The sequence below is a fragment of the Ovis aries genome, chromosome 3, assembly GCF_016772045.2.
Source record: "Ovis aries strain OAR_USU_Benz2616 breed Rambouillet chromosome 3, ARS-UI_Ramb_v3.0, whole genome shotgun sequence".
Classification (NCBI taxonomy): domain Eukaryota; kingdom Metazoa; phylum Chordata; class Mammalia; order Artiodactyla; family Bovidae; genus Ovis; species Ovis aries.
In genome coordinates, this window is record NC_056056.1 from 191,911,752 (window position 1) to 191,939,310 (window position 27,559).

General features: G+C 35.1%; 1 protein-coding gene across 13 annotated transcripts in view; it reads left to right on the forward strand.

Annotated features, from left to right (window-relative positions):
* SOX5 (SRY-box transcription factor 5) overlaps positions 1-27,559 on the forward strand; it is a 1,147,842-nt gene that overhangs the window by 861,352 nt on the left and 258,931 nt on the right. For all 13 annotated transcript variants that reach the window (XM_042247392.2, XM_042247394.2, XM_042247393.2 and 10 more), the window contains one exon: positions 26,958-27,044. In XM_042247392.2, coding sequence (XP_042103326.1) covers positions 26,958-27,044 — 87 coding nt within the window. The remainder of the gene's footprint in view (positions 1-26,957; positions 27,045-27,559) is intronic.

Consider the following 27,559-nt stretch of genomic DNA (forward strand, 5'->3'; position numbering starts at 1 on the left):
CCCCTGATTCGTCCTTCCCTTTCAGAAATTACTTCTTCACCCTCCGGCACCCAACCCTAAGTCTCTGCGTGTTTAGGTTGAGAATAGAGGCTTTTACTTCCCTGCTATTCTCCTGGTCCTTACTGAAACACAGTGTCTTATCATGCTGGACTCAAGTTTTAAAACACCAGTTTTCTTATTTTAAAGTCCTGTTTAAAACACTTCTGTGTCTGTATATTGTTCACTCCATCAAAACAGACTCTTACCACCTTCCCAGGGCCTCCCAAATATGATCAAATCAATTGCTTTTTATGTTTCAAACACCTACCAATAATGCCAAGTAGAACTTCTGCACTTATTCTGTATGCTTGTTTGCTCTGCCTCCTGCTTTTGTTGTCTTGTTCTAATCTCTTCTTCTGATTTAAAATAAATTCTGCCTCATTTAAGAGGTTTTGACTAATCTCAGCTCTAGTATATTTCTTTCTAAATTTTTTTATAGCATTCAAATCCAGGATCACTTGGTTAGTATTTTTTTTTTTCCTTGTGGTTCATATATATCAGCATTTTTAATTTTTCCTCTCTGGCTATAAAATCCATATTTTAAAAAAAGCAGGGACCAGGTACTTAAAATCATTTTTTGAGTGTACAAAATACCCAACAAAGCACTGAATATGTAACTTACATTTTTACTTTTGGGGAGTTTTATAAATGGCATAATCTTTAGTCTTTTAATAAGAAAACTCAAAATTCACTTTAAAGATTAAGAAAAATGAGTATTGATTCTGTTGACACAAAGCAGTTAGGGATTAATCAGATTTTAACTGAATAATTTTAGGTGTGGCTATTTAATATATAAGATATACAGTATCCAAATTTTTCCAATGTAATAAATACCATCAATCTTTACTGGCAGTAAAAACTTTAAAAGTTTTGTCAATAGCCTATAGAAAAAACGACATTGATTTGGGGAAGGGTGCATGGATTATCATGCTATCTATTAATAGTATCTAACATTATCTTTTAAACTGGAACATGAACACACACACAAGCACACACACATACACAGAATTTTTCCCTAATGAAAACATAACATATTGAGATGTTAAATTGTTTACCATTATATATATACATATGTCCTGTTGGGTTACAGTCCATGGGGTTGCAAAAAATCCGACATGACTGAGTGAATGATGGCACATGCACGTGCATACATAATTTATCTATTTTTATGTTTATGTCTATATGTGCATAGATATAGATATGTTTGTATATGTGTATGATCATATATTAAAGACACAAGGAAAACTTCTGGGAAATTTCTAAGAGCTCTATATTTGAGATCAAAAAATGCCAGGAAACTGAAATGGGCCAGTATTTATTACTCATAATCTACTTTGCTTCAATCTCAGAAAAAAATAATTTCATCATAAGGACTAGAAGTAGTTTTAGCAGACAGTATGACTGTATCATAGGTATGCATTTTAAAATCACAGATATCTTTGTACTAGTCCAAGAATTAAAAAACTCGAATGTGTTTATTTTTTTATTTATATATTAATATTTATTCAAATTAATTCTACTTGTTCAATTATTTTTGTCATTTGAATGTAGGCCAACACTAGGTAGCAAGTATCACAAGTTTTAGAAGGCTCTAAGTTAGACCCTTCAGCATAAGTAAAGTCAAATGATTTCATTGAATTCAGACGATTATGTAATAAGTGTATCTCTCCTCATTGCAGCGATTACTCTTGAACTTGTTCTTGTGGCTATAGCATGAAGAGGGAAAAAAATCAACATTTTTCAAAATAGCATTTATTAAGGCTTCTGTGAGGCGATAGTATTATTAAATGATAATTTTTGAAAGTTGTCATTTTATATTTGGGGCACATAAGGTAAACATTGGACTTCACTTGGAAAAGTTTTACTGTAAGACTGCTGAAAGCAGTAAAGATACACAGTGGTCATCACTTGGAATGATTTCACTAGTAGTTATTTTCTTAGATAGAATGACTCAAAACCTTATATTTCTTGCAGTAATGTAGACTGTACGCTCATCTGACCATTTTGATCTGAGATATTTTGTTCTCATTTTTCTTTTTTTTGGCAGGGGGAGTTACCCTCAGTACCCCAGTTTCATACACCAACTTCAGGCTCTATCTGCTTTCATGAACCACTTATTTATTTTTATTAAACAAATGATTATTTAATAAATAAATAATACATTAATTTCATAAATATCATAAATAATGTTACTTGCAGCATGCAGGATCTTTAATTGCAGTATGTGGATGCAGGATCTTTAATCGTGGCACATGGGCTCTAGTTCCCTGACCGAGGATGGAACTCGAGGCCCCAGCCTTGAGGATGTGGAGTCTTAGCCATTGGATCATGAGGCAGGTCCTTGATAAACCATTCCGACATTTTTCTGGCCTTGAGCCTAACCACTCTCTTATGGAAAAGACCTGATACTCTCTCTGTCCCTCTCTCTCTCCATCACCAACCACCCTGTTTCCCCCTAAATCTACAACTCAGGATAACAGAGCTTCTAGTACAAGGTCACTGCACTACAGGACCCTACCTGCAATTTAGCTTTTCCAGCTCTTCCTTCTAAAAGAGGGGAATTTATCAATCTGATGATGTCAATTCCCTGCTTAAATTCAAAGCCTTGTTATAGGGCATGGCAACCCACTCCAGTGTTCTTGCCTGGAGAATCCCCATGGACAAAGAAGCCTGGCAGGCTACAATCTATGGTCCATGGAGTCACAAGAGTTGGACATGACTGAACGACTATGCAGAAGGTATTCATGATTCTTTATGGTCTGCCTTTCTAGTTTTAGCTCTCTCCACTTTTTGATATCCATCTTTTACCATAAACATATTACACTTCTTTTGGTTAACTGAGCATGCTGAGCTCTTGTTATCCTATATTTTACCAGATTGCCTCCCCTACTTGGGTGATAGTATCCTCTTCAGTCACATGAAAAACTCCTCTTAGTTCTCAAAATTTAGCTCAGGTAACCTAGTTTTCCTTTGTAGACCTCCTTGCCTTAATATCCTTTCTTCCCTGAGCTGAACAGCCTCATTTTGTGAGCATTCTTCTGTCACTGCTTCTAGTACAGTGATAATTTATGTTTCTAACTTATGAGCATTTTTAGGATGAGGAATATATCTTTTTGTCTTTGTATCCACAGTACATTGGGGAGTACTAGTGCACAGTGGGCATAAAATGAATATTTGTTATGTAAGTTAAGTTAGTGAACAGCAGGCATTCCTGCTCTCAATTCCTAACTCATGTCAATTTTTGAAGAGATTTTGCAATATTATGCCCCCAATTTTCTTAGAAAAATGAAAGCAAGTAGAAAAATTACTTATTCTCACCTATATGTGCATAGTATATAATGTGCAATTGGTGTTTTACTTGAAATCAATAAGGAGAGTCACATTTAAACTGGGTTCAGATTCTAAGTCAGTAGGAAGGACGGAATTACACTTGGAGAAACTTCGGAACTTGCCGCAATGAAGACCATCCCACCGTCACCATGTGGTCAGTCCACCAAACCACTGCAGCATGTTGCTGTTTCTTTGGTTGAGCCTCAAATGAAGTTGTTGACTTGAGTTTTGTATTGAATGAAAAGTTTTTGCCTTTAAACATGAAACCAACATTTGGCAGAAGGAGATGCTCAAACTGGGAGAGGCAAACAGGAGCTGAGACCAGCTAAGGGATCAGCAGTCTCCAATCATTTGTCATGTGTCCCCTTACTCAGTGCAGTTTATTGACAGCAGTGGCAAACAGTGTCATCTGCCCTACCTAAATTGTTACTTTTAACTTGCTATTCTTTTATAGATGAATTAAATATTTATATAATGAGACTCCATAAGAAGGGAAAGAAAGGGAATTTTTTAATTTATCCAATTGTCATAGTTTTATAAATCCTTCAGAGAATATGCACATGTGGATATGTTAAATATACATGCAATAAGAAGGTATGTATTTATAAGTATATGTACATATATAATGCAATTTGGATACAGAAGTAGATGTTATGGTTACAGTTTATATCTCTGTGACATAATGGATGCATTCAAAAAGAGCCTAAATTCATCCAAAATTAGGGAAAATGTAAGCCCCAAATCATTTAAAGGACACGGAAATTAAATGACTATTAGTTTTCTGTAACCTATGCTATTCTGTACTTCTTTACTTAATGTATTTAATTAGAGATAATAAATATAGTCCTGCCTATATCTACAGTAAAACTCTTTTGATGTATAGCATCTATGGGAGATAATTAAGAAACTAGGATAATGCATATTTATCATTTTATGCCTTAATTATCAGTAACTTGAAAAATGGTCTTCCCACAAGGCAATAACTTCCAAGTCATACGTAAACTTGAGTCATCTTAAAGCAAAGGAGATCTCTAAGAATCTGGCAGAAATTCCTATATTCATTTATTCATTCAACAGTTAATTTCACATGTGACTAATATATGCCAGGCTTCCATGTAGGAAACAGAAGTACATAGTGAGTGAGAGAGCTTAGTCCTCAGTTCTCCTATAGTTTATATTTTAGTGGGAAGGGAGATTGAATGATTTCCATTATAGATAAATGCTATAAAAATAAAGAACATTGGGCAAAAATTGACTAAGAGATAATAGGGTTATATAGATTTAGATGGCATGTAAAAAGGCCTTTCTGAAAAGGTGAGATATGAGTTAAGATGTTAATAAGAGAAGATGTCTGTTATGTGAAGTTTTTGGAGAGGATTATCCAAAAAAAAAAAATAGTGAACAGACAGTTGAGCTACAAATGAGTGAGACTGAACTTGGCTAGTTGAAGTATAAAGATGACCACGGTGACTAGTACATGTTGGGAAGAGTAGTAGAAAATGCCTCCGGAGAAATAAATGAATCACTGTGGACAGTGACTGCAGCCGTGAAATTAAAAGACGCTTGCTCCTTGGAAGAAAAGTCATGACAAACCTAGACAGCATATTAAAAAGGAAAGACATTACTTTCCCTACAAAAAGGTCTGTATAAGTCAAAGCTATGGTTTTTCCAGGAGTCATGTATGGATGTAAGAGCTGGACAGTAAAAAGGCTGAGCACCAAAGAATTGATGCTTTTGAGCTGTGATATAGAAGACTCTTGAGAGTCCCTTGGACTGCAAGGAGATCCAACCAGTCAATCCTAAAGGAAATCAGCCCTGAATATTCATTGGAAGGACTGATGCTGAAGCTGAAGCTCCAACTTTGGCCACCTGATGCAAAGAGCTCACTCATTGGAAAAGACCCTGATGCTGGGAAAGATTAAAGGCAGGAGTAGAAAGGGACAACATAGGACGACATGGTTTGATGGTATCACCAACTCAATGGACATGAGTTTGAGCAAACTCTGGGAGATGGTGATGGACAGGAAAGCCTGGAGTGCTGCAGTCCATGGGGATGTGAAGAGTTGGACGTGCCTGAGCAACTGAACAACAAAAGCTTATAGAACCTTGTAGCCCCTGGTAAGAGATATGGATGTTATTCTAAGCCTCCAAGTAATCAGGGATATCCTTGAGAATTCAAAAGTCATTACCATCTATGCTCCAGGTGGTATTGCATTGTTGTTGTTCAGTCACTAAATCATGTCCAACTCTTTGTGATCTCATGGACTGCAGCACACCAGGGTTCCCTGTCCTCCTGTAACTCCCTGAATTTTCCCAAACTAATGTCCATTGAGTTGGTAATGCTATCTAACCATCTCATCCTCTGTTTCCTGCATCATCTCCTGCCCTCAGTCTTTCCCAGCTTGAAGATCTTTTCCAATGAAAAGACCTTTCCATTGAAAAGGCTCTTTAGATCAGATGGCCAAAGTATTGGAGCTTCAGCATCAGTCTTTCCAATGAATATTCAGGACTGATTTCCTTTAGGATGGACTGGTTTGATCTCCTTGCAGTCCAAAGGACTCCCAAGAGTCTTCCCCAGAACCACAGTTGGAAGGCATGAATTCTTAGGCACTTAGCCTTCTTTATGGTCCAACTTTATGACTACCAGAAAAACCCTAGCTTTGACTATATGAACTTTCATCGGCAAAATGATGTCTCTGCTTTTTAAGAGAATGCTTAGATTTGTCAGAGCTTTCAAGAAGCAAGCGTCTTTTAATTTCATGGCTTCTGTCACCATCTGCAGTGATTTTGGAGCCCAGGAAAATAAACTATGTTACTGTTTCCACTTTTCCCCATCTATTTTCCAGTAAGTGATGGGACTGGACGCCGTGATCTTAGTTTTTTGAATGTTGAGTTTTAAGCCAGATTTTTTCTCTCTCCTCTTTTACCCTCATCAAGAGGCTCTTTAGTTCCTCTTTACTTTCTGCCATTAGAATGGTATCATCTGCATATCTGAGTTTGTTGATATTTCTCCTGACAGTCTTGATTCCAGCTTGTGCTTCATCCAGCCCAGTATTTCACATGATGTGCCCTGCATATAAGTTAAATGAGCAGGGTGACAATACACAGCCTTGATGTACACCTTTCCCAATTTGGAATAAGTCCATTGTTCCATATCTGGTTCTAATGGTTGCTTCTTGACCTGCATACAGATTTCTCAGGAGGTAGGTAGGGTGGTCTGGTATTCCTATCTCTTCAAAAATTTTCCACAGTTTCTTGTTATCCACACAGTCAAAGACTTTAGTGTAGTCAATAAAGCAGAATTAGATGTATTTCTGGAATTCCCTTGCTTTCTCTGTGATCCAATGGGTGTTGCCAATTTGATCTCTGGTTCCTCTGTCTTTTCTCCACTCAGCTTGTACATCTGGAAGTTCATGGTTCATGTACCGCAGAAGCCTAGCTTGAAGGATTTTGAGCATAATCTTGCTGGCATGTGAAATGAGCACAGTTGGACAGTAGTTTGAATATTCTTTGGTATTCACGTCTTTGGAATCGGAATGAAAACTGACCTTTTCCAGTCCTGTAGTCACTGCTGAGTTTTCTAAATTTGCTGACGTACTGTGTGCAATACTTTAATGGCATCATATTTTAGGATTTGAAATAACTCAACTGTAATTTCATCACCTCCACTGGCTTTGTAGTGATGCTTCCTAAGGCCCACTTGACTTCACACTCAATTCTGTTTGCAGTGTCATTGTTGGTAGGGTTGGTGAGTCAACATGGTTACTAGATAAGAGAGCAAACCTCGAAGTATGAGTTTGAATTCCTCGCTAGGTATGTGTCCTTAAGAAATGACTTAACCTTCCCAAGCTCAGTTTCCTCTGTAAAACAGACAATAATAATAGTACTTACCTTTTAAGATATTTTAAGAATTAAATGAGATAATTGCATAAACTACCTGTGTGGTACATGTTAAAAAGTCAGTGAATATTAAATATTTCATTGTTATGATAACCAAGATAGAGAAGAGGGAGCAATGCCTAATGTGGCTCTAAAATGGGAGCTACTCATGATACTAAGAGCATTTGTTTAATTTAAGGCTTCAGAGTTATCACTTAGTTCTTGTAATTGTTATCAATGTTATGTAAGTTCATCCTAGCTTTTACAAAAGCCAAGTCTCATAAGGTTAATTCTGGTTAGCATATGCACAAAAAGAGATAGGTAGCTGTGTTTTGCATATTTTAAAAGAGCATCACTGGGGAAAATCTTGCTGTAATGTCATGTATTCAGATTATGGATGTATCCCAGAAAATGATTTCAGTAATTCAGTATTTTGCTGTGTAAATTGTATAGTATTACTTTCTTCAGGTTTTCTGTGGTTGGCTGATATAATATTCCAGCAATATTTTTTTTTCTTCAGAGAAAATGACTTAAAGATTAAGTCTCATTAAAAATAGAGGACTTCTCAACACACAGTTATTATTTTCCTTAGGGTAATATAATGTGAAGACTTTCTCATCTCCCTTTATTTCTTCTCTTTGCCATGTTGATACTATCATGTATAATTATAATAGTAACCAAAATGTTAATGATATGCCATTTTTAATTTTTGGAGAAAAGAAAGGAAATAGAAATATTATTTTTCAGTGCCAGTCTTTCACATTACTGCAAACTTTGAAACTCATTAGAGAAATATTCAAGCTAATTTAATTTATGATTATAGACAAAATATTTGTAAGACTGGAAGTTATTTTTTGGCCTCTTTCTTACCATTGTCCAGCTATAGGATATCAGCTTGCTTTAGAGAATATACATTTACACACCCAAGTTCCTACTTGGAGTCATTAGTTCTAGAATTCTGCTTAATAAAAAATGCCTCCAGTTGCAGGTTTCTTCACAATGGCAGTAGAAGAGGACCAAGATGATGATGGGGTTGATGAGGATGAGGCAGATGCTGATCGCAGCCATCTTCTATTAAGCATTTAATACATCTTAGACACTGTAGTAGTGTCTTACTCTCTCTCGCGAGTCCCTATAAGGCAAGCAGGCATGCCAACTTCACTTTTAAAAATGAGCAAACTGAAACTAATTAAATACCTTGCTCGAACCCACTTGTTAATGAAGAACAGAACCAGCAAACCTAGTTCTGACTCCAGTTTTCTTCTCCCCGTACTACACTGGTGGTGGTGTTTAGTCCCTAAGTTGTGTCCGACTCTTTTGCGACCCCATGCTCTATAGCCCGCCAGACTACTCTGTCCGTGGGATTTCCCAGGCAAGAATACTGGAGTGGGTTGTATTTCCTTCTCCAGGAGACTTTCCCTACCTAAGAATTGAACCTGAGTTACCTGCATTGGCAAGTGGATTCTTTATCACTCATGCACTAGTAATGAAATCGATTTTTTCACCTACCTACAAATGTTAGCCTTATTCATCTTGATTGTTATTAACATCTTAATGTTTTATAATGATATTAAGGTTTTGTATTGACTTTCCTGGCTGACATCCTTGTATCTCTAAAACCTGCCAAAATGTAAAAACTCACTTTTTTTTTTCCCTTTTTCAATGATCAGCACCAAGTTCTGACTTACTGAATGTCCTGGTAACAGTGAAAGAGTTACACAAAATAGTTATATTGACAGCTTACAGTTTTGATATTCTAAATAGACCCATCCTTTCTATACACACTGCCAATGGATTTGGTGATCAAATTATTTCTGGTCATAGGTAAAGGTGAAGAAATTATAAGTATTTATGCTTTTAAATATAAAATAATCAAAATAGTCATGCTTAAAACTTTTAGCTAGAATTAATAATGATTTAAAAAGGAAGCCCATGGTAGAGTTTAGAATGCTGAATGTTCATATCACACTCATGAGTTGCAAAAATAAGATTAACCCTGTTATGAGAATTGCCTTTCTGCTACTTTTGCTTGGAAAACAGCTAAACGCCGAAGATGCTCTTTAAATGAAGACTGATGTTATTATTGATAAGCCACCCAAACGTGAGAGTTCTTGCATAGATTTGCTTTAAGGCACAAAAGATTGTTATGAACTCTGTCACTCACTGAGCTGCTTGAGAGTTGGTTATTTGAACCGTAAACCACGTATAAAGATGGAAATGATGATTGGGATGGGGGATACTGAGAGGAATGATGACAAGCACCTAAAAATACTGTATTGAGACACTTAGAAAAAGTAATTTAATACTTTCAATAGCCCCATATGGTAGATATGTTATATTTATTTTACTGATACTGAGGGGCAGGGGGTTAAGTAACTTTACAAGATGTTTAAGCTTGTAAATGAAGGAAGAGGACCCTGGCTACAAAATCTCAGCTCTTAATACACAGCTCCACAAAGATTTTTGCCTGAATTAAAATAATACATGTAAAGCATTTAAAAATTAATACCACTTAAGCTCTCAATTAATAGTTGTTAGCTATTATCATTACAATCTATGATTACATAAAAAGTATTCATTGTGAGTTTAGACATAAATTTCTTTCTTTAATTACAGATTTTTAAAAAATCTCTAAATAGTTGAAGATGTAAAGATTTTGCATAATATCACTAATTCTTGTTTTTAACCAGTTTTGCTGTTAAATCCTGATGTTTTTATATAATCCAATGTGTATCACATATTTATAAAAGGAATCTGTATTGTTGATTTTAAAGATAAAAACCTCAATGGAGAAATAATCTTACACTGTGTATTACACCAGTTTATACCAGCTTAGAGTAAAAATAGAAGGCCAAAGATGGAGGCATCAAAAAAAAAATGCTCACTCCTTCCTAACTACTTGTTATTCCTACTGTTTCTTTTATTCTGTTTATTGAGTTGAAGATATTCATTCAGGAATTCCAGGTCTGTAGATATTTAGGAAAAGTACTTGAAAATTCTGTTTCTATTTTTTATTTCTATCGCAGCCACAGTGTATAAAGGCAGGCATGCAAAAATGCTGGAAAAAAATTGTAGGTCTTCTTGAACTTTGAGAAAAATGTCCATTTTGGCGAAGGGGGAGGCACATGGTTGGATAAATTTATACGTGCACCTCAAATTTGGGTGCTGGTATGAACTGCCAAAGTTCAGAATTTTCACATTTTTAATATACCAAGGTGGGTTAAAACAGCTTATTAGTGTAAGGAGTATTTTTGAAACTGTTGACATTTGGCTACTGTTCTTTCATCCACTGTTCTGTAGTCTTGACAGAAACTTGGTTTAGCTTGCAGAGAGAAAGTGAAAGACAGAGAAAGGTGTCTATATGAAATGCCCCAGAGAGCCGCAGAACTCCTGTATGGCAACATTTAGGCATTGAGTGTGACACAGTATTAACCTTTTTAATGGATGTGTGTAATAAAGTGACATGTAAATGGAGCACAAGGGGAGATATGACACTATATCTGGAAAAGGATAAAACAGTTGGTTGAATACTGGGCTATTATAGCAGTTTGCAAACCTTGGATAAACTCAGTCAGCGGTTGTATAATTGGTTATTCAATCCCGACCCTTGTTCACAGCTCAAAGCCAGGAACACTGAGACCTGTTGCCAATTTGAGTGAATATAGTGACTGTACTCGGCCGGGGCCTAACATTGGAGCCAGGCCTTTTCCTGTGGGCTGGTTTCCACCATGTCTGGGACTGGCTCAGTGACAGTGGGTCTTTTGTTGTGAAAGGCTGGCTGGTACTCCCCTCCTTTGCAAAATGTCTAACAGCTACACAAATATAAGAAAATAGGAAAAGAGACTTACTGTAGCTTTTCTCTTAGCAAGTTAATGTGGAGTTAGTTTTCCTTTCTTTCTTTTTCGTTCTTTTCTGTCGTTGATCCTTTTGGGGGAAAGTTTGAGTTAAGTAAATAAACAAAAAGAGTGATATAAAAGCCTGCTTCTTGATAAGAATTGAACCTTGATAGGCTCTGTTTAGAATATGTGAAGAAAAATGTATAGTAATTTGATTCACAAAAATTGGTTTTTAAATAAGATATTTTTACTTTTCCTCCTTTCTTCTACGAACATGTAGGTACTGAGAAGACTTTTTTTTTTTTTTTTTACTGACTATCTCTTCCATGGCTGAAAGATACAGCATGTTTATAAATCTGTTAATGTATTTAACTTTAGGAAATAAGCACTCCACCTTTTCTTCCCAAACACTCTGGTGAGAGGCCACAGACTAGCCACTTACTGTTTCTAGTCTAGTAAAATTTTAGAAATAAATCAGTGAAGATTTTGATTTGAGTATGTGGTACAAGGAATGCCCAGTCTTCGTACAGTGCCCAATTCATAAAAGAATCTGTTACAAGCTTGTAGTATTTGCCAGTTAGGTGCTGTTTACTGATAGGGGTGACAGTTCCCAGCTGCAGTCAATTATGCTTCCATTATTTCTGTTGTTTAAACATGCTTTGGAATACCAGTTCAGAGGATTTTTACAAAATGCATCTAAGTTCGAAAACAAAGCAGAGAGCATGTTAAAAAGAAAACCCAAGTACACTGGGATTGGATAATTTTTTTCTCAGAGTATTTATCATCTCTTTGCCACCCCCCTTCACCCTCCTGTTTCCACCTCACACACCCAAGCATTTAGAAAATCACACACACAACACATAGTGTTTGATTTAATGCAGGGTTGCAATTCAATCAAGAGACTGCTGAGGTCATATAATATGAATGGCTACAGTACTTCTTGGCTCAGTTATAGCCTTGATCATTCAGAGCTTTGTTTTTGTTAATTGAGTAACCCCCTGCTGGGAAGAGAGCTCCTAAATATTTTGGACGATGTGTCACTAAAAAGAATTTAGAGACTAGAAGGTAGTGGTCTGAGGGGGTGGGTGATCTGAGGAGGTAAGTTTCTGCTAGGGACAAGGGAAGAGAAAAGAGATTGTTCTGAAACCGTGACAGGACAAAGGAAAGAGAAGCAAATTGTTTCTGAATAGAAAATTAATCATTGAAAAGGGACTGGCTATTGTGAAGCAAGCATAAAAATAGAGGGCACGTTTAACTTGAAATATATGAGAAAAAGCACTATAGAAACTCCAGTGGTGGCCTTTAATGGAAAATACACCCGGCCATCTCATTATAAGTACATCCCTGGGAGCCAAGTGTTATGAGCATTAGTAAGAAGGTGGTATTATTAAAAAAAAAAATTGATTATAATCAAGCTTAATGTATTTGCAGCTTAATAAAAGTATTGTATGGAGGTAGTGAGTATCATGGCATAATACAGACCTCTAAGTATTGGATTGTTCATAAGTATTGTATTTCATCATGTTAATCTGTGGAGGCCCTTACTTCCTGATGGGAAAATAGAAACCCTGTATTGGTAAAGAGAAGATCACAGAATTGTAGACCGGCCCCTATTAACCTCAGAAAATACAATTCAACATATATCTTATCATCTTAATCTCCCCAATATTTTTCTGGTTTATAATACAATGTTGTATATAACAAACAGATGTCTCCCCTAGGTCACTGTTTGTAATTTAGTAAATTGTAGGTGTCCAACTGGAGAGCCTAGAGCTGCTGGCGAAGTATGAATGCTTGAGATGCCTCATTAATTTAATGTAGGTAAGAGGCTGGTGGGCTTAAAGGATTTGGTAGCAGCCCCATAGAGAACTACCTAAATGAATTCAAATAGTGTGGAATAAACTTTTTTTTTTCCTATGATTTTTTTTCCCCTCCATGCTGTGAAACCCTCACTGATCATTATTTTTTAGGCACTTTATGTGTCATAACAAAAACAGAAAGGCTGAAATATGTATGAAAACACGAGTTTCAATTAAACGTAAATCAAGTATTTTTTTAAGGTGTTGGTTTTTAGTCTTTATACAGCTTCATTTGGCGCATAACCACGTGTTTTGAGATTTGGCTTTTGGCTGCTTTATCATTTTGAGGGTGCTGCACTATAAGCTGAACAATCTGCCGAGAAGAAAAGGGAGGGAAGTAAATAAGCCAAGTTCTACATATAGAACTACGGACTAAAATGATTTGGCACCTAGTGTATAATAAGAGAGCTTATTAGATTATATATCCACTTTAATATACTTCATACATTTTGGAAATATTCTTATAAATAATGTAATCCCCTAATTAAACAAAGTAATTTCTCTCTTGTTCTTTGGTAGCTGCTGCGGGACAAAGATGTGTTTTCTTGCTTTAGAAAAAGAACACTTTTTTTTTTTTTTTAATTCCGCAACCATATATTTTAAGGAGATAATGTGCCCCTGTCTAGTAATAAAGATTTATTTGGATGCTTACAAATTTATTGCAGTGACTTTTAAGTTTAGTTTATCAAATTTATTGCAATAAATTATTTGCTTTCTGCAACTAAAATTATAAGCAGCTACCACACTTAGAAGGACTTTTTTGAAATGCTTGAAATTTAAGTGAAGATCTTGACTCCTTTCATTGGAACAGTTTAATTTTTGAGGATTAGATATGCATTTCTAATTTAGCGTAATTTTAACAATGTTTTATCTGATTCATCTTCCTAGAATAGTTACTAGATTTTTCCAAATAGTTGAGGGCAGTAAAGGCTTTTTGAAACCTTCTTCAGCATTCGTCCCAGTGTTCCCTTTGGATAGAAGATCTGATGTCCAACAACAGAGACCCTGTGGGGCTTAAACATACTCTGCACCTTTTTGTGAGAACTGAGATAGCAGGTTCCTGGGGGGTTTCAATTCCCTCAGGGAAAATTCTCAGAGGTATAAACACTTTCAAATTTCTGACATGTGGAACACAGACCTTTGTGGCTTTTGAGAGAACATTCCCAAGTTTATAAAAGCTTGCTCTCTGACCCTCAGGTCAGAAAATTGGATGGTCTGTCATTTTACTGGATTCATCCATCCTTTTGTGATAAAATTTTGACCTATATCTTAGTTTTTAAACTACTGATGTTTCATTGCACTTCACCAAAATCTCTAGGCTGTTTTAAATCAGCTTTTCACTATCATTTTTTTTTTTCACTCTTTTAGATCAGTAACCCATTAGGGAAGTATGGGATATACGTCATAGTATGGTGGACAGTCTTTGTGCTCTTTTACCCGCCCCCCCCATCACCCAATTTTTCTCCTCAAATACATTTCTAATGAAATAAATGAGTTGAAATTATATAAATATTCTATATTAATTTGACTATATACATGTATATGAAAGATAAAGATTCAGGTGATATGCATTTCTGTCTACCATTTATTACATATATGAGAGTTAAGTTCAGTGATGACTTCGGATAGGTGAGCACAGGAGAAGAAGGGTTGTTTAATGGCATTCTCTCTCATTTCTCCTTTTCTCTCTCTCCCTGCATACGTCATTATTCTTTCAAAAGTTTAGGTGAGAATGTTCTTCTCTCAGTTATTAGATGTAAGACATGATCTATAGATGTTATTGATTGGTGTTTTTAAGAATGTAGAGAGAATAAGCAGGCAAAATACTGTGGTGCTGTAGAAATCCGTGTTAATTACATTCAAAGTATAGATTATATTTTCTGCCATTGACACCGTTTCCAGGATTTGTGACTTGTTGTCCTGCCATTTTTTAAAATTAATAATTAATATTATCCCATTCATTTTTCTCTCATTTACCAAATTACTTGAACATCATCCCACCTTCTTTAAACCTACCCCCCTTAGTTCTCAACCATTCCAGAGGGCTGTGCTTGTCATTTGACTGACACCACAGGCATTCCTCTCTTTCTTTACCACTTACATTATATGTGTAATACATTATATGAAAGAATAGATATGTATTTCTAACATGTAGTAATGTGGTTCATGGTCCCTTATTAAAGATTTTTAAACAAAAATCTTCTTCACAATGCTACACTAATCATTCTTCTTCATTGCCCCCCTTTTTAATAAATAAAATGTGTATCAGTTTCTGGTAGTTCATTATTGCATTTTACTGTAAGTTTGTTTTTCCTTTGAGATGCTATTATTTCTTTGAGTTGTAACATAGAAAACTGTTGGAATATATTTGAGTGGTTTTAGTTAATAACGTTTAAATTATCACTCAAATGACATTTTGGTGTTAGTAAATGTTTTTTTTTTTTTTTTTTACCTTTCAAAAAAGAGTTCTATAGATTCTACTTTTTGTTCTTCACTTGAAAAAAGGTTTTCAAGTTTCTGAAGATTTAATGGAATATTTTTATACCCTGAAGAGTGTTTACTCATCATAAAATTAACTCAGGTCCGGGAAAAGTGTGGACTCCTGGGACTCAGCTAAGACATTAGAGCCAGACCTGTCAGTGGCCTGGAGTTTTACATTTTAAAGAAGCTTCCCCATGACTAAGGACTCTAGGTGGATAGGGTCTACATTTGTTTTCCTCTTGTTAGTATCCAGCATACCTGGAAAAATACATGGTACCCACTATTTGTTGAAACAACCCACTCTACTATTCTTCTGTTCTTACCTTTTAGTTTACTGTTGCATTCCTAGCATGCTTTAGTTCATATCATATTCCTAATTACAGACAATATGACAAATTGATCCCACTTCTGGAAATTATTGCCTCATAGAATATTTTATAGCAGGTTCAATTAATTGATAAACATAAGACTAGAAATCTATAGCAATGCTACAATAATAACATTTGGGAAAAAATCTACTGGCACATTTATTTACTATTTATTAATATAATGATTCAAGTAAGGCATTTTTCTGTTTACATTGACTGGAGTAAATTAAACAAAAGGAGAGCAACTCAGTGACTCTGTAGCATTTTGAGTCCAAGGTTTAGCATCTGATCACTGTTAGTCTATACATCTAAACAATGCGTGGTATATTATAAGAGATGGTGAATTTCTTGAAGTTCAGAGGCCATGTCTTAGTATCACAGTGTGACAATTGTGGCTTAATGATAACTGTTAGATAAAAGAATGAATAAATAGGATGGAGGCCTCCTGCTCGAGTGTGTGTGTGTGTGTGTGTGTGTGTGCACGCCTTCATGTATGTACAAATTGTGCAAATAAAATGTAAAAGTATCTATATATTTTTTAAAATAGTCTAATAACTCAGTATATCATGCCACTAAAAGCAAAGACAGTAGTTTTGTGCATTCATTAATTCCAGAAATTAAAAGAATATACAAACAGACTGTACTTGACTAACTTTATACCCACTGCTTTTAACATTGAGAATGGTTACATTTCTGGTAATTTAAGAAAAATGAAAGCCAAACTATGCTTTTTGCTATTTTTCCAGATTTTTTAAAAATTATTTTTGTCTTCTTTTGCTTGTTCCTTCTTAAATGAAAATGCTTTTTACACATTGATTTCTTTTTTGTTGTTGTTGTTATTCTGCATTTTGTTGGTTCACAGCAAGTCATACCTAACACACAACTTTAAGTTTCATTGCTGATTAGATTGTATCTAGGCTTGTGGACATTAAATGTCATTTTGCAAATAAAACTATTGTATTTTCTCATCTAAAATTACTCTAAAAATGACACGATCCAAAATCCATGAAAGGTTATGAGAGACCAAATATAACAAGTTGTTGAGCCAGATGGACGACTTTGGTTGTGAAGGCTATGTGCAAATTTAGATATATAATTTTAAGCAAATCAGAGGATTTTTCTCCTTAATTTTAAAATCTGATGCTATGTATTAGAACATAAAAATATAATTTGAATTATAAGTAGCTTTGCGGCTCAACTGTTCAACTACCTGCATATCACAATCTCTGATTTATCATATGAATCATGTCAGTTTTTATTGTTCATATCTTTTCAGGCATCTGGCAAGCTGAGACTGCGATTTGTTTTCACATATGTTGTGATAGAGAAGATTCAGGATGTGTAGTGGTTTAGCATCAGGCTCTATGTGCTTTAATTCTCACTTCCAGTGGTAAAACATTCTGTCATATTTTTAAAGTATTGGAATTCTTACTCTAATGTATGTTAAGTGAATTTCTATTTATGTGCTCTTTGGATCTCCTTTATCATCTCTACCACTCACCTTCCCATTTATAAACAACAATGATAAAATTCTTCAAATATGATCATTAATTTTTGTCTTCAACATGGTCTAGATACCTAATCGAATGAATGGTTATCTGAACACACTCTAAGAGTTGGGTAATTGCTTCATCTATAATTCAAACACATATTTAGGTAATTCTTAAAATATATCAATAGGCATTTAGAATTTGCTTAGAACTATGCTTCTTTACTAAACTGTGATATAGTTAAGCAATCAAACTTTTCCTGTTTATAAATTTGTCTCCTGAAGTTAAGACTTTTAAGTATGCCACATTCTTATATACCTTTTACTATAATTAAGTTCTTATGGCTTGTCTTTCTTCTATTTTTCTTCTTCTATCATATATATGTATATACAATTGAAATGATACTATTTCAAATAGATGGAAAAAACAGGTACATAATAGGCACAACTGAACAAGTGTTTTAATAGTTTTAGCCTGTACATTGAGGAAAGTTAAGCGGGTGGGTAATGTTTTAGTTATTTCAATATTCAGAAAAACTGATTGTACGTTAAAATATCAAAACTTGAGTCAGCAGGCCAAAGATTTTTTTTTTTCTCCTAACCAAGCTCTTATTAAATTTCAAGTGGAAACAAAGAAATTACAGTTGGTCTCTGAGAAAGTTGGTTATTGCTGGATGAAATAGTCTTGAAAATCTTTTATGAGGAATATTTTAACTGTTATGATTTGACTATTAATTGATGCCATCATGACCACCTTCCTCCCAATTTTCTCTCAAGTTACCTTTGCTCTCCTGTTCTGTCCCTCCTGCCTTAGTAACCCTGCTACTTCCTCCTACCTTCCACTCTCATCCCCTCTAATTGTACCTAATGGTTAGAACTTAATTCACATTTCACCACCCACACTATGCTGATATCATAAATTATTTGGATACAGATGGACAATATTCATTAGATGTGCACTCTACCAAAAGAGCCTGACACAGGAGTGCTGCACACTCCCATTTTTATTAAAAGTAGAAATGCTTTTCCTGTCTTGGGGGTTGGGGTGAGTTGACCATGATGGAGAACAGGGCTACAGTGCTAATAAATAAAAATAATAACTATTACTGCTGGCTGAGTGACCCTGGGAGAAGAAAACTACAAAGCTATTTGTTGTTCCCTTTCACTTGTCAACAGCACTGGCTTAAAAGCTTGAGCCATTGTTGAGGACCTAATGGAACCTTTGGAAAGTTAGAAAGACAATGGTCAAAAATATTTTTGTACGTCTGTGCTTTTTGGGGACAATTCATACATTAACCTAATGGAAGTGACAACTATTTTTGTCCTTCTTACTACTTTGTCCCTCTTACTAGTATATCTCTTTCTTTGTCATCTTTTTTTGACATGAACCAACTGAGAAACTCATTGGAATGACAGATAAATCGATGAAACTAATAGTAATGATCAAATTCATAAAATACGTAGAGCTATTGAAAAAATAAAACTATCTAACTGTTTGATGTAGCATTTGATCTCTGGGTAGTTTTAATGATGGGTAAATTGATGCATGTGTATATATATTTCATTTGGTTATTGATGTATTTCTCTTGAGAGGTTGTATGCTAAGTTGTAGTTGGAATGTTAGTCAACCTTTTTAAATGTTACTGTGAACCCAACATTGTCTTCCATGCTTTACATAAATTATTTAATTCTGTAGACAATAGTATAAGTATAGTTATTATCCTCTTTTATAGGTGAGTAAATTGAAGCACAAAATGGTTAAATTACTTGCCAAAGATCACAAAATTAGTCATAGTAAGTGATGGTGTCATGTCGTATGACTTTTTTTTAATTTTTTTTACATTTTGTAGCAAAACATAAGGGAGATTTTGTACATGAGAAGAAACTCTTTGCAGTTCCTTTTTGAAATGCTGCCCACAAAGTACTTATGTTATTTTTTGCTGGGGTCTAATATTTAAAACAAGAAAAAAGCAGAATGTTTTAGTCTATGCAAGAAATGCACTTGCCAAGTGACGGAGTAGATAAAACTAGGAGAGTTTCATAAGACTGTCTCTTAAAGGATATTTTGTGTAGGAAATATAGAGTCATCTTTTGAAGAGGAAATCCAGGTTTATTGATATATAGCAATTATATCATTGATTATGGTGTATTTAATCATGTGATGAAAAATATTTTTCTAAAATGTGGTATAAAGTTAGGCATAATTGAACAAGCGTTTTAATAGTTTTAGCCTGTACAATGAGGAAAGTTAAGCGGGTGGGTAATGTTTTAGATATTTCAATATTCAGAAAAACTGATTGTACATTAAAATATCAAAACTTGAGTCAGCAGGCCAAAGATTTTTTTTTTTCTCCTAACCAAGCTCTTATTAAATTTCAAGTGGAAACAAAGAAATATTTTGGCACTATTACAAGTTAAATATTTCTAGAGCTTAATTCACTTCAGGATGATTATATATAAAAGGAGGCTTATTGAAATCCTAGTGCTTTGGAATTTCAGATGTGTTTCTATTGTGTGTTGTGGTGTGTCATTTTTTTTTTTTTAATTTCCTAGAAGAACTTGACATTTCCAGTAGCAGACTAGCTGGGTACTTGGCTAATGGGACTGTTACAAGGCCTTCTGGTCTTCAGTGCACAGGTACTTTCCAGATAATGTAGAAGTTTTTATATTAGTCCATTACATTGTTTAATATTTAGCCCCAGATGTTATCTAGACATGCAGCTATTATCAGCATGAATTGAACTCGTCCTGGTATGTGATATCCAGATTCAGCACAATCTTCCCCCAAAAAATAATCTTATCAGTAATGAACTAGCTAAATAGCAAGATAGTAAATTATAAATAACTTTTTAAAGAAAAATATAGTTAACCAAATGTACTAATTGATCTTTTCTTTAGTTTAATGGAGGACATCGAGTGAAAACTTCTGAGGGGAGAGTACTGAATTAACAGTATCTGAGAAACCTATATGCAGGTCAGGAAGCAACAGTTAGAACTGGACATGGAACGACAAACTGGTTCCAAATAGGAAAAGGAGTACATCAAGGCTGTATATTGTCACCCTGCTTATTTAACTTATATGCAGAATACATCATGAGAAATACTGGGCTGGAAGAAGCACAAGCTGGAATCAAGATTGCTGGGAGAAATATCAATAACCTCAGATATGCAGATGACACCACCCTTATGGCAGAAAGTGAAGAGGAACTAAAAAGCCTCTTGATGAAAGTAAAAGAGGAAAGTGAAAAAGTTGGCTTAAAGCTCAACATTCAGAAAACTAAGATCATGGCATCTGGTCCCATCACTTCATGGGAAATAGATGGGGAAACAGTAGAAACAGTGTCAGACTTTATTTTGGGGGGCTCCAAAATCACTGCAGATGGTGACTGCAGCCATGAAATTGAAAGATGCTTACTCCTTGGAAGAAAAGTAATGACCAATCTAGATAGCATATTCAAAAGCAGAGACATTACTTTGCCAACAAAGGTCAGTCTAGTCAAGGCTATGGTTTTTCCAGTGGTCATATATGCTTTTGAGAGTTGGACTGTTAAGAAGGCTGAGCACCGAAGAATTGATGCTTTTGAACTGTGGTGTTGGAGAAGACTCTTGAGAGTCCCTTGGACTGAGAGGAGGTCCAACCAGTCCATCCTAAAGGAGACCAGTCCTGGGTGTTCACTGGAAGGAGTGATGCTAAAGCTGAAACTCCCAATACTTTGGACACCTCATGCGAAGAGTTGACTCATTGGAAAAGACCCTGATGCTGGGAGGGATTGGGGGCAGGAGGAGAAGGGGACGACCGAGGATGAGATGGCTGGATGGCATCACCGACTTGATGGGCATGAGTTGAGTTGACTCTGGGAGTTGGTGATGGACAGGGAGGCCTGGCATGCTGCAATTTATGGGATCTCAGAGAGTCAGACACAACTGAGCGACTGAACTGACTGACTGAATACTAACAGAGGTTCACCACCCAGACCACCTATCATATAATTATTGTCTAAAACTAGATGAGGTGAATAAAACTGGACTAATATTTCATTGTGAAAATTTTCAGTCTCATTAAAAACATGTTGTGATGTTTGGTATATGTAAAAGAACACCAAACTATGAGTTGGACTTCAATTTCTGCCTTAATTATTAATTAGATTTATGATCTTAGGCAACATTTAACCTTTATTTATATTTTCAGTCTATAAAATGAAGTGTTTGGCCTAGACTAGTTATTACCCAACTTGAGCAAAACAGTCATCTCCCAATACTAATTTCCTTGGTCAAATATGTAAATAATATTACATAATCCATGGGCTTCCCTGGTGGCTCCTGCCAATGCAGGAGACATGGGTTCAATCCTTGGTCAGGATGATCCCCTGGAAAAGGAAATGGCAGCCCACTCCAGTGTTCTTACCTGGGACATCCCATGGACAGAGGAGCCTGGCAGGCTATAGTCCATGGGATCACAAAGAGTTGGACATGATGTAGCGACTAAACACAACAGCAAATGTAGCCCATAACTCACTTAAAGATCCACAGTCTATTAGCACATAAAATGATCTACATCTTATAGAGAGAAATGTAAATTTGCTTTATATTAATTAGGTTTACATGACAATGGAATGCTTATTTGTTTTAGTTTCGCTTGTAGCCAAGCAATTTATGTTCCATTTATGTCTAATATATATTTTAGTAAATTACGTTTGTGGAATGTTTATCTAAATGTTATCTAAAGATCCTTCCAGGTTTAAAATGCTGAATCCATGACATGAAAATCTACATATGCTTTTAATTCTTGACTTTGAAGGAGATATTAGTATATTTTTGACTTTCAGCCCTGTTGTTGTTCCTTCCAAAAGATAGCTTTCATCCTTAAATGTTCACCTATCACATGTCAGAAATAACACAGCTTAGTTTAAGCCACAAAATGAAAGTATAAACAGTGGTAGATTTGGTATGACCTAACTCCTGGGACTTTTTGAAAAATCACATATTATCCATACATATTTTTTGCTTGTTTGATTTTTCAATGAGTTCTGCCACTGCAGCTCAAGGGAGATTAAGGGAAAAAAACCTACATAAACACAAAGCAAAAACCTGAGCTTGTGTGTAAAGCTACTGCACTGGAGCGAATGTGGTTTAATTCTTGGCACTGGGAGCTTGTTGGAGAATTACAATATGTTGGCATGAGTCTCTGGGTCTCATTGTTCCAGATGAGGGAGTCAGTCTTAAGAGTGTTTGGCACTGAAGGGAAAAAGGAGTGAGAGTTATAGGGAATGAACAGGCCTAAAGAGGCAGGATGCTGTTGTAACAATGGCTGGCACGGTTAGGGGGGCCATTCACTGCTGGGGATTGCCATAGGCATTGATGTGAAGAAGCATATGTGAGCAAAAGAGGCAAGGGTGAGAAGGGAAAGGCAAGCAAACTTAGCAAATCATAACATTCTGTCCTGATGGTAGAAAAAGACAAAAGTAACCCAGTTATAGTCATCTTACTAACAATAGGTTGACTGATAAGGAGACCTTTCAGTTCTCTCTAATTCATCTTTTAGCTTCTTTCTTAATATTTATTTTATTTTTTCTTTAAAATATATATATACATTTTTATGCTTCACCTGAAAAAGGGGGATTCTTGAATTAAGAGGCCATGGTTTTGTATTCCATCTGTTCTACTTTCTGGCTAGGTGATGCCGGGTCTTGGTTTTCTTTCTGAGCCTTGGTTTTCTCATCTGCAAAATGGACATAATAATAATATACACCATGGACAAATTATTGTATCTGACAGCATTCTGTAAGCTGAAATGTCATGCAAATAACAATAACTGATATTATCCATCATGCTTATTGTAATAAAGAGAAACCTAGCTTTAATTTTGATGGTAATCATGATACTCTGATGCCTGGGAGAAGTAAAACTCAGGAGACTCTTTAAAGCATTTAAAATAAAATTATGATACATCTTAATATGAAAGTAATGGCTAATACAGAATTTAAACATTTGGAAATAACTATATGTCCAGAAACATGTCATACTCAATTGTATAAAATACAATCCTAAGTATGTATATTTTTTTAAGTTGCATTTTAGAAAATGTTTAGAAAATTGAATATTTAATAGATAACTACTCTCTCTTGGACTCCATAAGCACTGAAGCAGCCGTTAAAAAGTTGTGTCAGATTTCACTTTAATCATATTCACATATTAATGAATACGTGTATTCTAAATATTGATATTTTGCCATTTGGTCTTTCACAGTTCTAATCATTTATATTCTATGGGATCTTTACTGTTTTCAGAGAAATTCAGTCACTGGTACATGTCCATTTATTGTGATCATTATTGTGAGATCATTTCTTAACATTTCTTCATGAACTACTCGTGGAAATAAATTGGAACAGTAGCAGTTGTAGAATACCAAACATGGATTTGCTTAAAGCTGTTTGTTTTAGATTAATTCAAATAGAGAGGTGAAATGGGTGAAGAGATATGCTTTAGTTCCTCCCGGAGCTAAACAGTGTCAGAGTCCTGATGAGAACCCAGATTGCTTCACATATAGCCCAATAGTCCTTCCACTATGTGAATACATTTTCATTTCAATGCATGTATCTGCTCTATGGTCGTAAGTGAAAGTTAAATCATTATAGGTTCTCTTTAAGTCATCCAGAATTCCAAAGTTCAAAGTCATACAGTGGTGTTACATCCTGAACATAATAAAAGCTCTAAGGAATCTTGGCATTTTATCTCTTCGTGCTGCCCATAGGAATATATTACCCTGGGATATTCAGTTTATCCTTTCAAATGTTTACTTCATCCATCCACTGAAGTTAATAACAAGAGTTTGTCTATCTATGACTGTTTTGCAGGTAAAATGCAGTGATATGTATGTATTGGAAAGAGCAAAAGCTTTGGGGTCCAATAAGTTGAAATTAGCTCTATATTGATCAAGTCACGATCTTTCTCAAAGCATTTGTTTCTTAATGGTGAAACAGATGTACCAGTATATAATTCAGGAGATTATTATGAGAAGCTTGAGATACCTATTGTAAAGGACATGATGCACTATTTAGCACTTAACCTCAAAATAGTTACTATCATTATCATTTCGTTGACAACAAGAGACTTAGGAATCTGTAGAAGAAACAAAACAAAATAAAACCTTAGGCTAAGACTCGGCTCTGCCCACTAAACATTGTGAAACCTCAAACAAGTACTTTAAAAAAAAAAAAAACCTGGAAGATAGATATAATAACATAATCTGAATCTTCAGGTGTTTGCTTTGATTAAATGAAGACAATGCTGGTAAAACCATCTAGCATAGTTCCTGCACACAGGATGTTCAATACATGTTTATTGAATCTGCGTTTTAAAAAATATACCTCATCCAAATTCCAAGTATTATTGTCTTTATTCATCCAAAGGCACAACAACCCTGAGTTAGATATATATTCTGATTTTACATCTTTCAAATTACTTGGTCTTAAAGAAGTTATTCATTTTTCTGTAGTGTACATTAAAAATCAGGTACTTGGAAAAAAAAGTGGCTTTGTATGCTAGCCTTCTATCTTCATGCAAGTTAATAAAGAGGCCAGGAATGTTCTGCAGGTTTCAGAAATCTGGCGGCTGTTTCTTTAACTCTGCAACTTAGACAGAAGACTTCTGTTTCTTTATGAGCACACTACAGTGAATATTTTGTCTAGCTGCAGGGGAAAAGCTTTGTCATGGACTTTGCAGACAATAGCCTTAAAAGTAAAATGGTCTGCTTTTGGTGCTGGAGGTTCAGGGGCCTATTGTTAGTACACAATGAATTTCTATTGCTGCATTCCTGCTTTGCAAAGGTTTGTTAGCTTTTAGTGACTGACAGTACTCTATTGCAAATACCATATTGGCTGTGCCCTGTTTACATGCTACTCAAGAATTTTTGTAGGGTGCTGGTAAAAAGAAAACAGTGGTGTTTGTTTGACCTACTCTGATAAGGTTTAAAAAATGATTTCACTCACAAAGTGTTTACTAGGAATGTAGAAACATTGAAAATCCCTGTAGAAGTGTTTTAAAGTTACTTTTAAAGCCTTAGTGAACAGAAATATTGATTACAGTAAGAAGAGATATAATGCATTTTATTACTCAGAATTGCATTATCATCTTCAAAACAACATGGTAAACAAATAGGAATATTTTAAGGAAAAGTAAAATCTTTAGCATCCTTTTCCATTAAATGTGACAAATGAAGAGGTATATTTTGTTACAAAGGAAAAAATACATTTCACACACTCCATGTAAATGTGTATACAGTAGTTGTGTGTGTGTGCACACACTATATATACAAGCTATTTGAAGGAGTAATTATTCAGATATTTCAGCATTTTATTCTCCCCAAGTTTTTGGCATGTGAAGAAGGATTCGTGTTGTCACAGTTTTTCCAAGGAAAATTACACCTCACCTCATTCAAAACTCTACACAGGCTTCTTGACTCTGATAGCAGTTGTCTTTAAGATGAGGGCCTGAGAATAGTAGAAAGCATTAACCAAGGAGATGCTTTACAAATGCATTTTATTGTGGGGAAAATTAACCCGTTTCTAATAATCTTATGGTCTCTAGGCCAGACGGTTCCTTTGATAAGTTAACATGTACTCCCTTTATGCTCTTAGTAGGGGGTAAACAAATGTCTGAACAAACACAAATACACATAAACACCAATGTGGAGAATGGCAGTGTGTGTCTTCGATCTAGATAATAAGTGTGGGTATTGTTATTTAGATGGAGCATACTGGGACACTTATCTTTTAGTACACACCATTTTCTAACTGAATGCAGTGCTAATCGCGGGATTGAAAGCCATTGTAATTGTGTACCCATCTAAATGCTGACAAGAATATACAATTACATTATTTGGAACTGAGTGTAATGTTTGGGTGTTTTATTAGCATTTATGTTTACTTATACATTAAAATTCAACACAAAAGGAGATCAAAACCATGTGACATAAAGAATCAAGGATCAAACTACCGCATAACTCTGCTCTCTAAAACCTCTGTGTCCTGTCTTAACACAGGGCATTTTTAAAGAGTATGATACAAATCTGAAATAAGCAAGTAAGTTTCCATTACGGGCATTACTCCCATCTCTAGATTTTGCAGTGTTTGTAAAGCTTCTTTTATACCAACTTATTTTTATATGTTCGTGATACTGGCAAATCTTTCCACAGTGTGCTTACCACCACGATGTTAAACACATATTATAAAGTGGTTGTAATTGTAAACACACAGAGGGATATAATTACATGTAGCAGATTTAAGAGCTAATTCTTTGCCTTTTTTTTTACTCTGCATTTTATCAACATAATTATTTTTTGACTGCAGACTAACACCCTGAAATTGACAAGCATCCATTATAGCAGGAATTTGCTCACCAAATTGAAAAACAATGAATTGCAGGTTTATATGTACCCATTGTCATAAAGAATTAGTTAGGCTTTGTTCCGCAAGAGGAAAAAGCTAATGATTTTGAAACAGCAGGTGACAAAACACATTCTTTTTTTTCCTCCCCTGTTATCAGTGTGTTGATGAAGTCATTATGGACTGGGGGCGGGGTAGGGGTGGCCTTATTTTTAGCAAATAGACTTTTAATGAACTACATTAGAAAGATAGTCATGTTGATTTGCCTACCTTTCTTTTTTTCCTTTACTCAGAAACCCCCAGTATTGAAAAGCTACTCTCAAAAGACTGGAAAGACAAGCTTCTTGCAATGGGATCAGGGAACTTTGGTGAAATAAAAGGTAATATATTTGCAATTATTTTGATCCAAAGTATACCAAAATGAGTCTGATATTTAGAAATATGAATGGTGGCAAACTACTTTTGCCCCCATGCATTCTATTTTTGCTGTTTCTTCTCTCTCATTTGAAAGAGGATGTACGAGAGTTCTTACTTTCTCTCTGTGCCTTATAATAGTATGTTGTCTTAACAGAATGACCTATATTTTTAACAGTCTTTGGTTTTCATCATTTTTAAAAATTTTAAATGATTTACCTTATAAGTACAAAAGTATCTACAGCAGGGTTAAAACTGAATATTACAAGAAAATACTTTTACACAGTCTACATATTAAAATTATGAATGTACATAATCTACATTTAAAACCAGGAATGATGCAGGATGAAGATTTAGTTCTTCGTATGAAAATAAAGTCAAATGGTCATTTCAATTAATTTAAAAGTGTGTTTTCTGCTAGCATAGTAGGCCACCCATGGTTTTCTAGTGTTGCCAATAGGACACTTTTGATTCTAAGTTC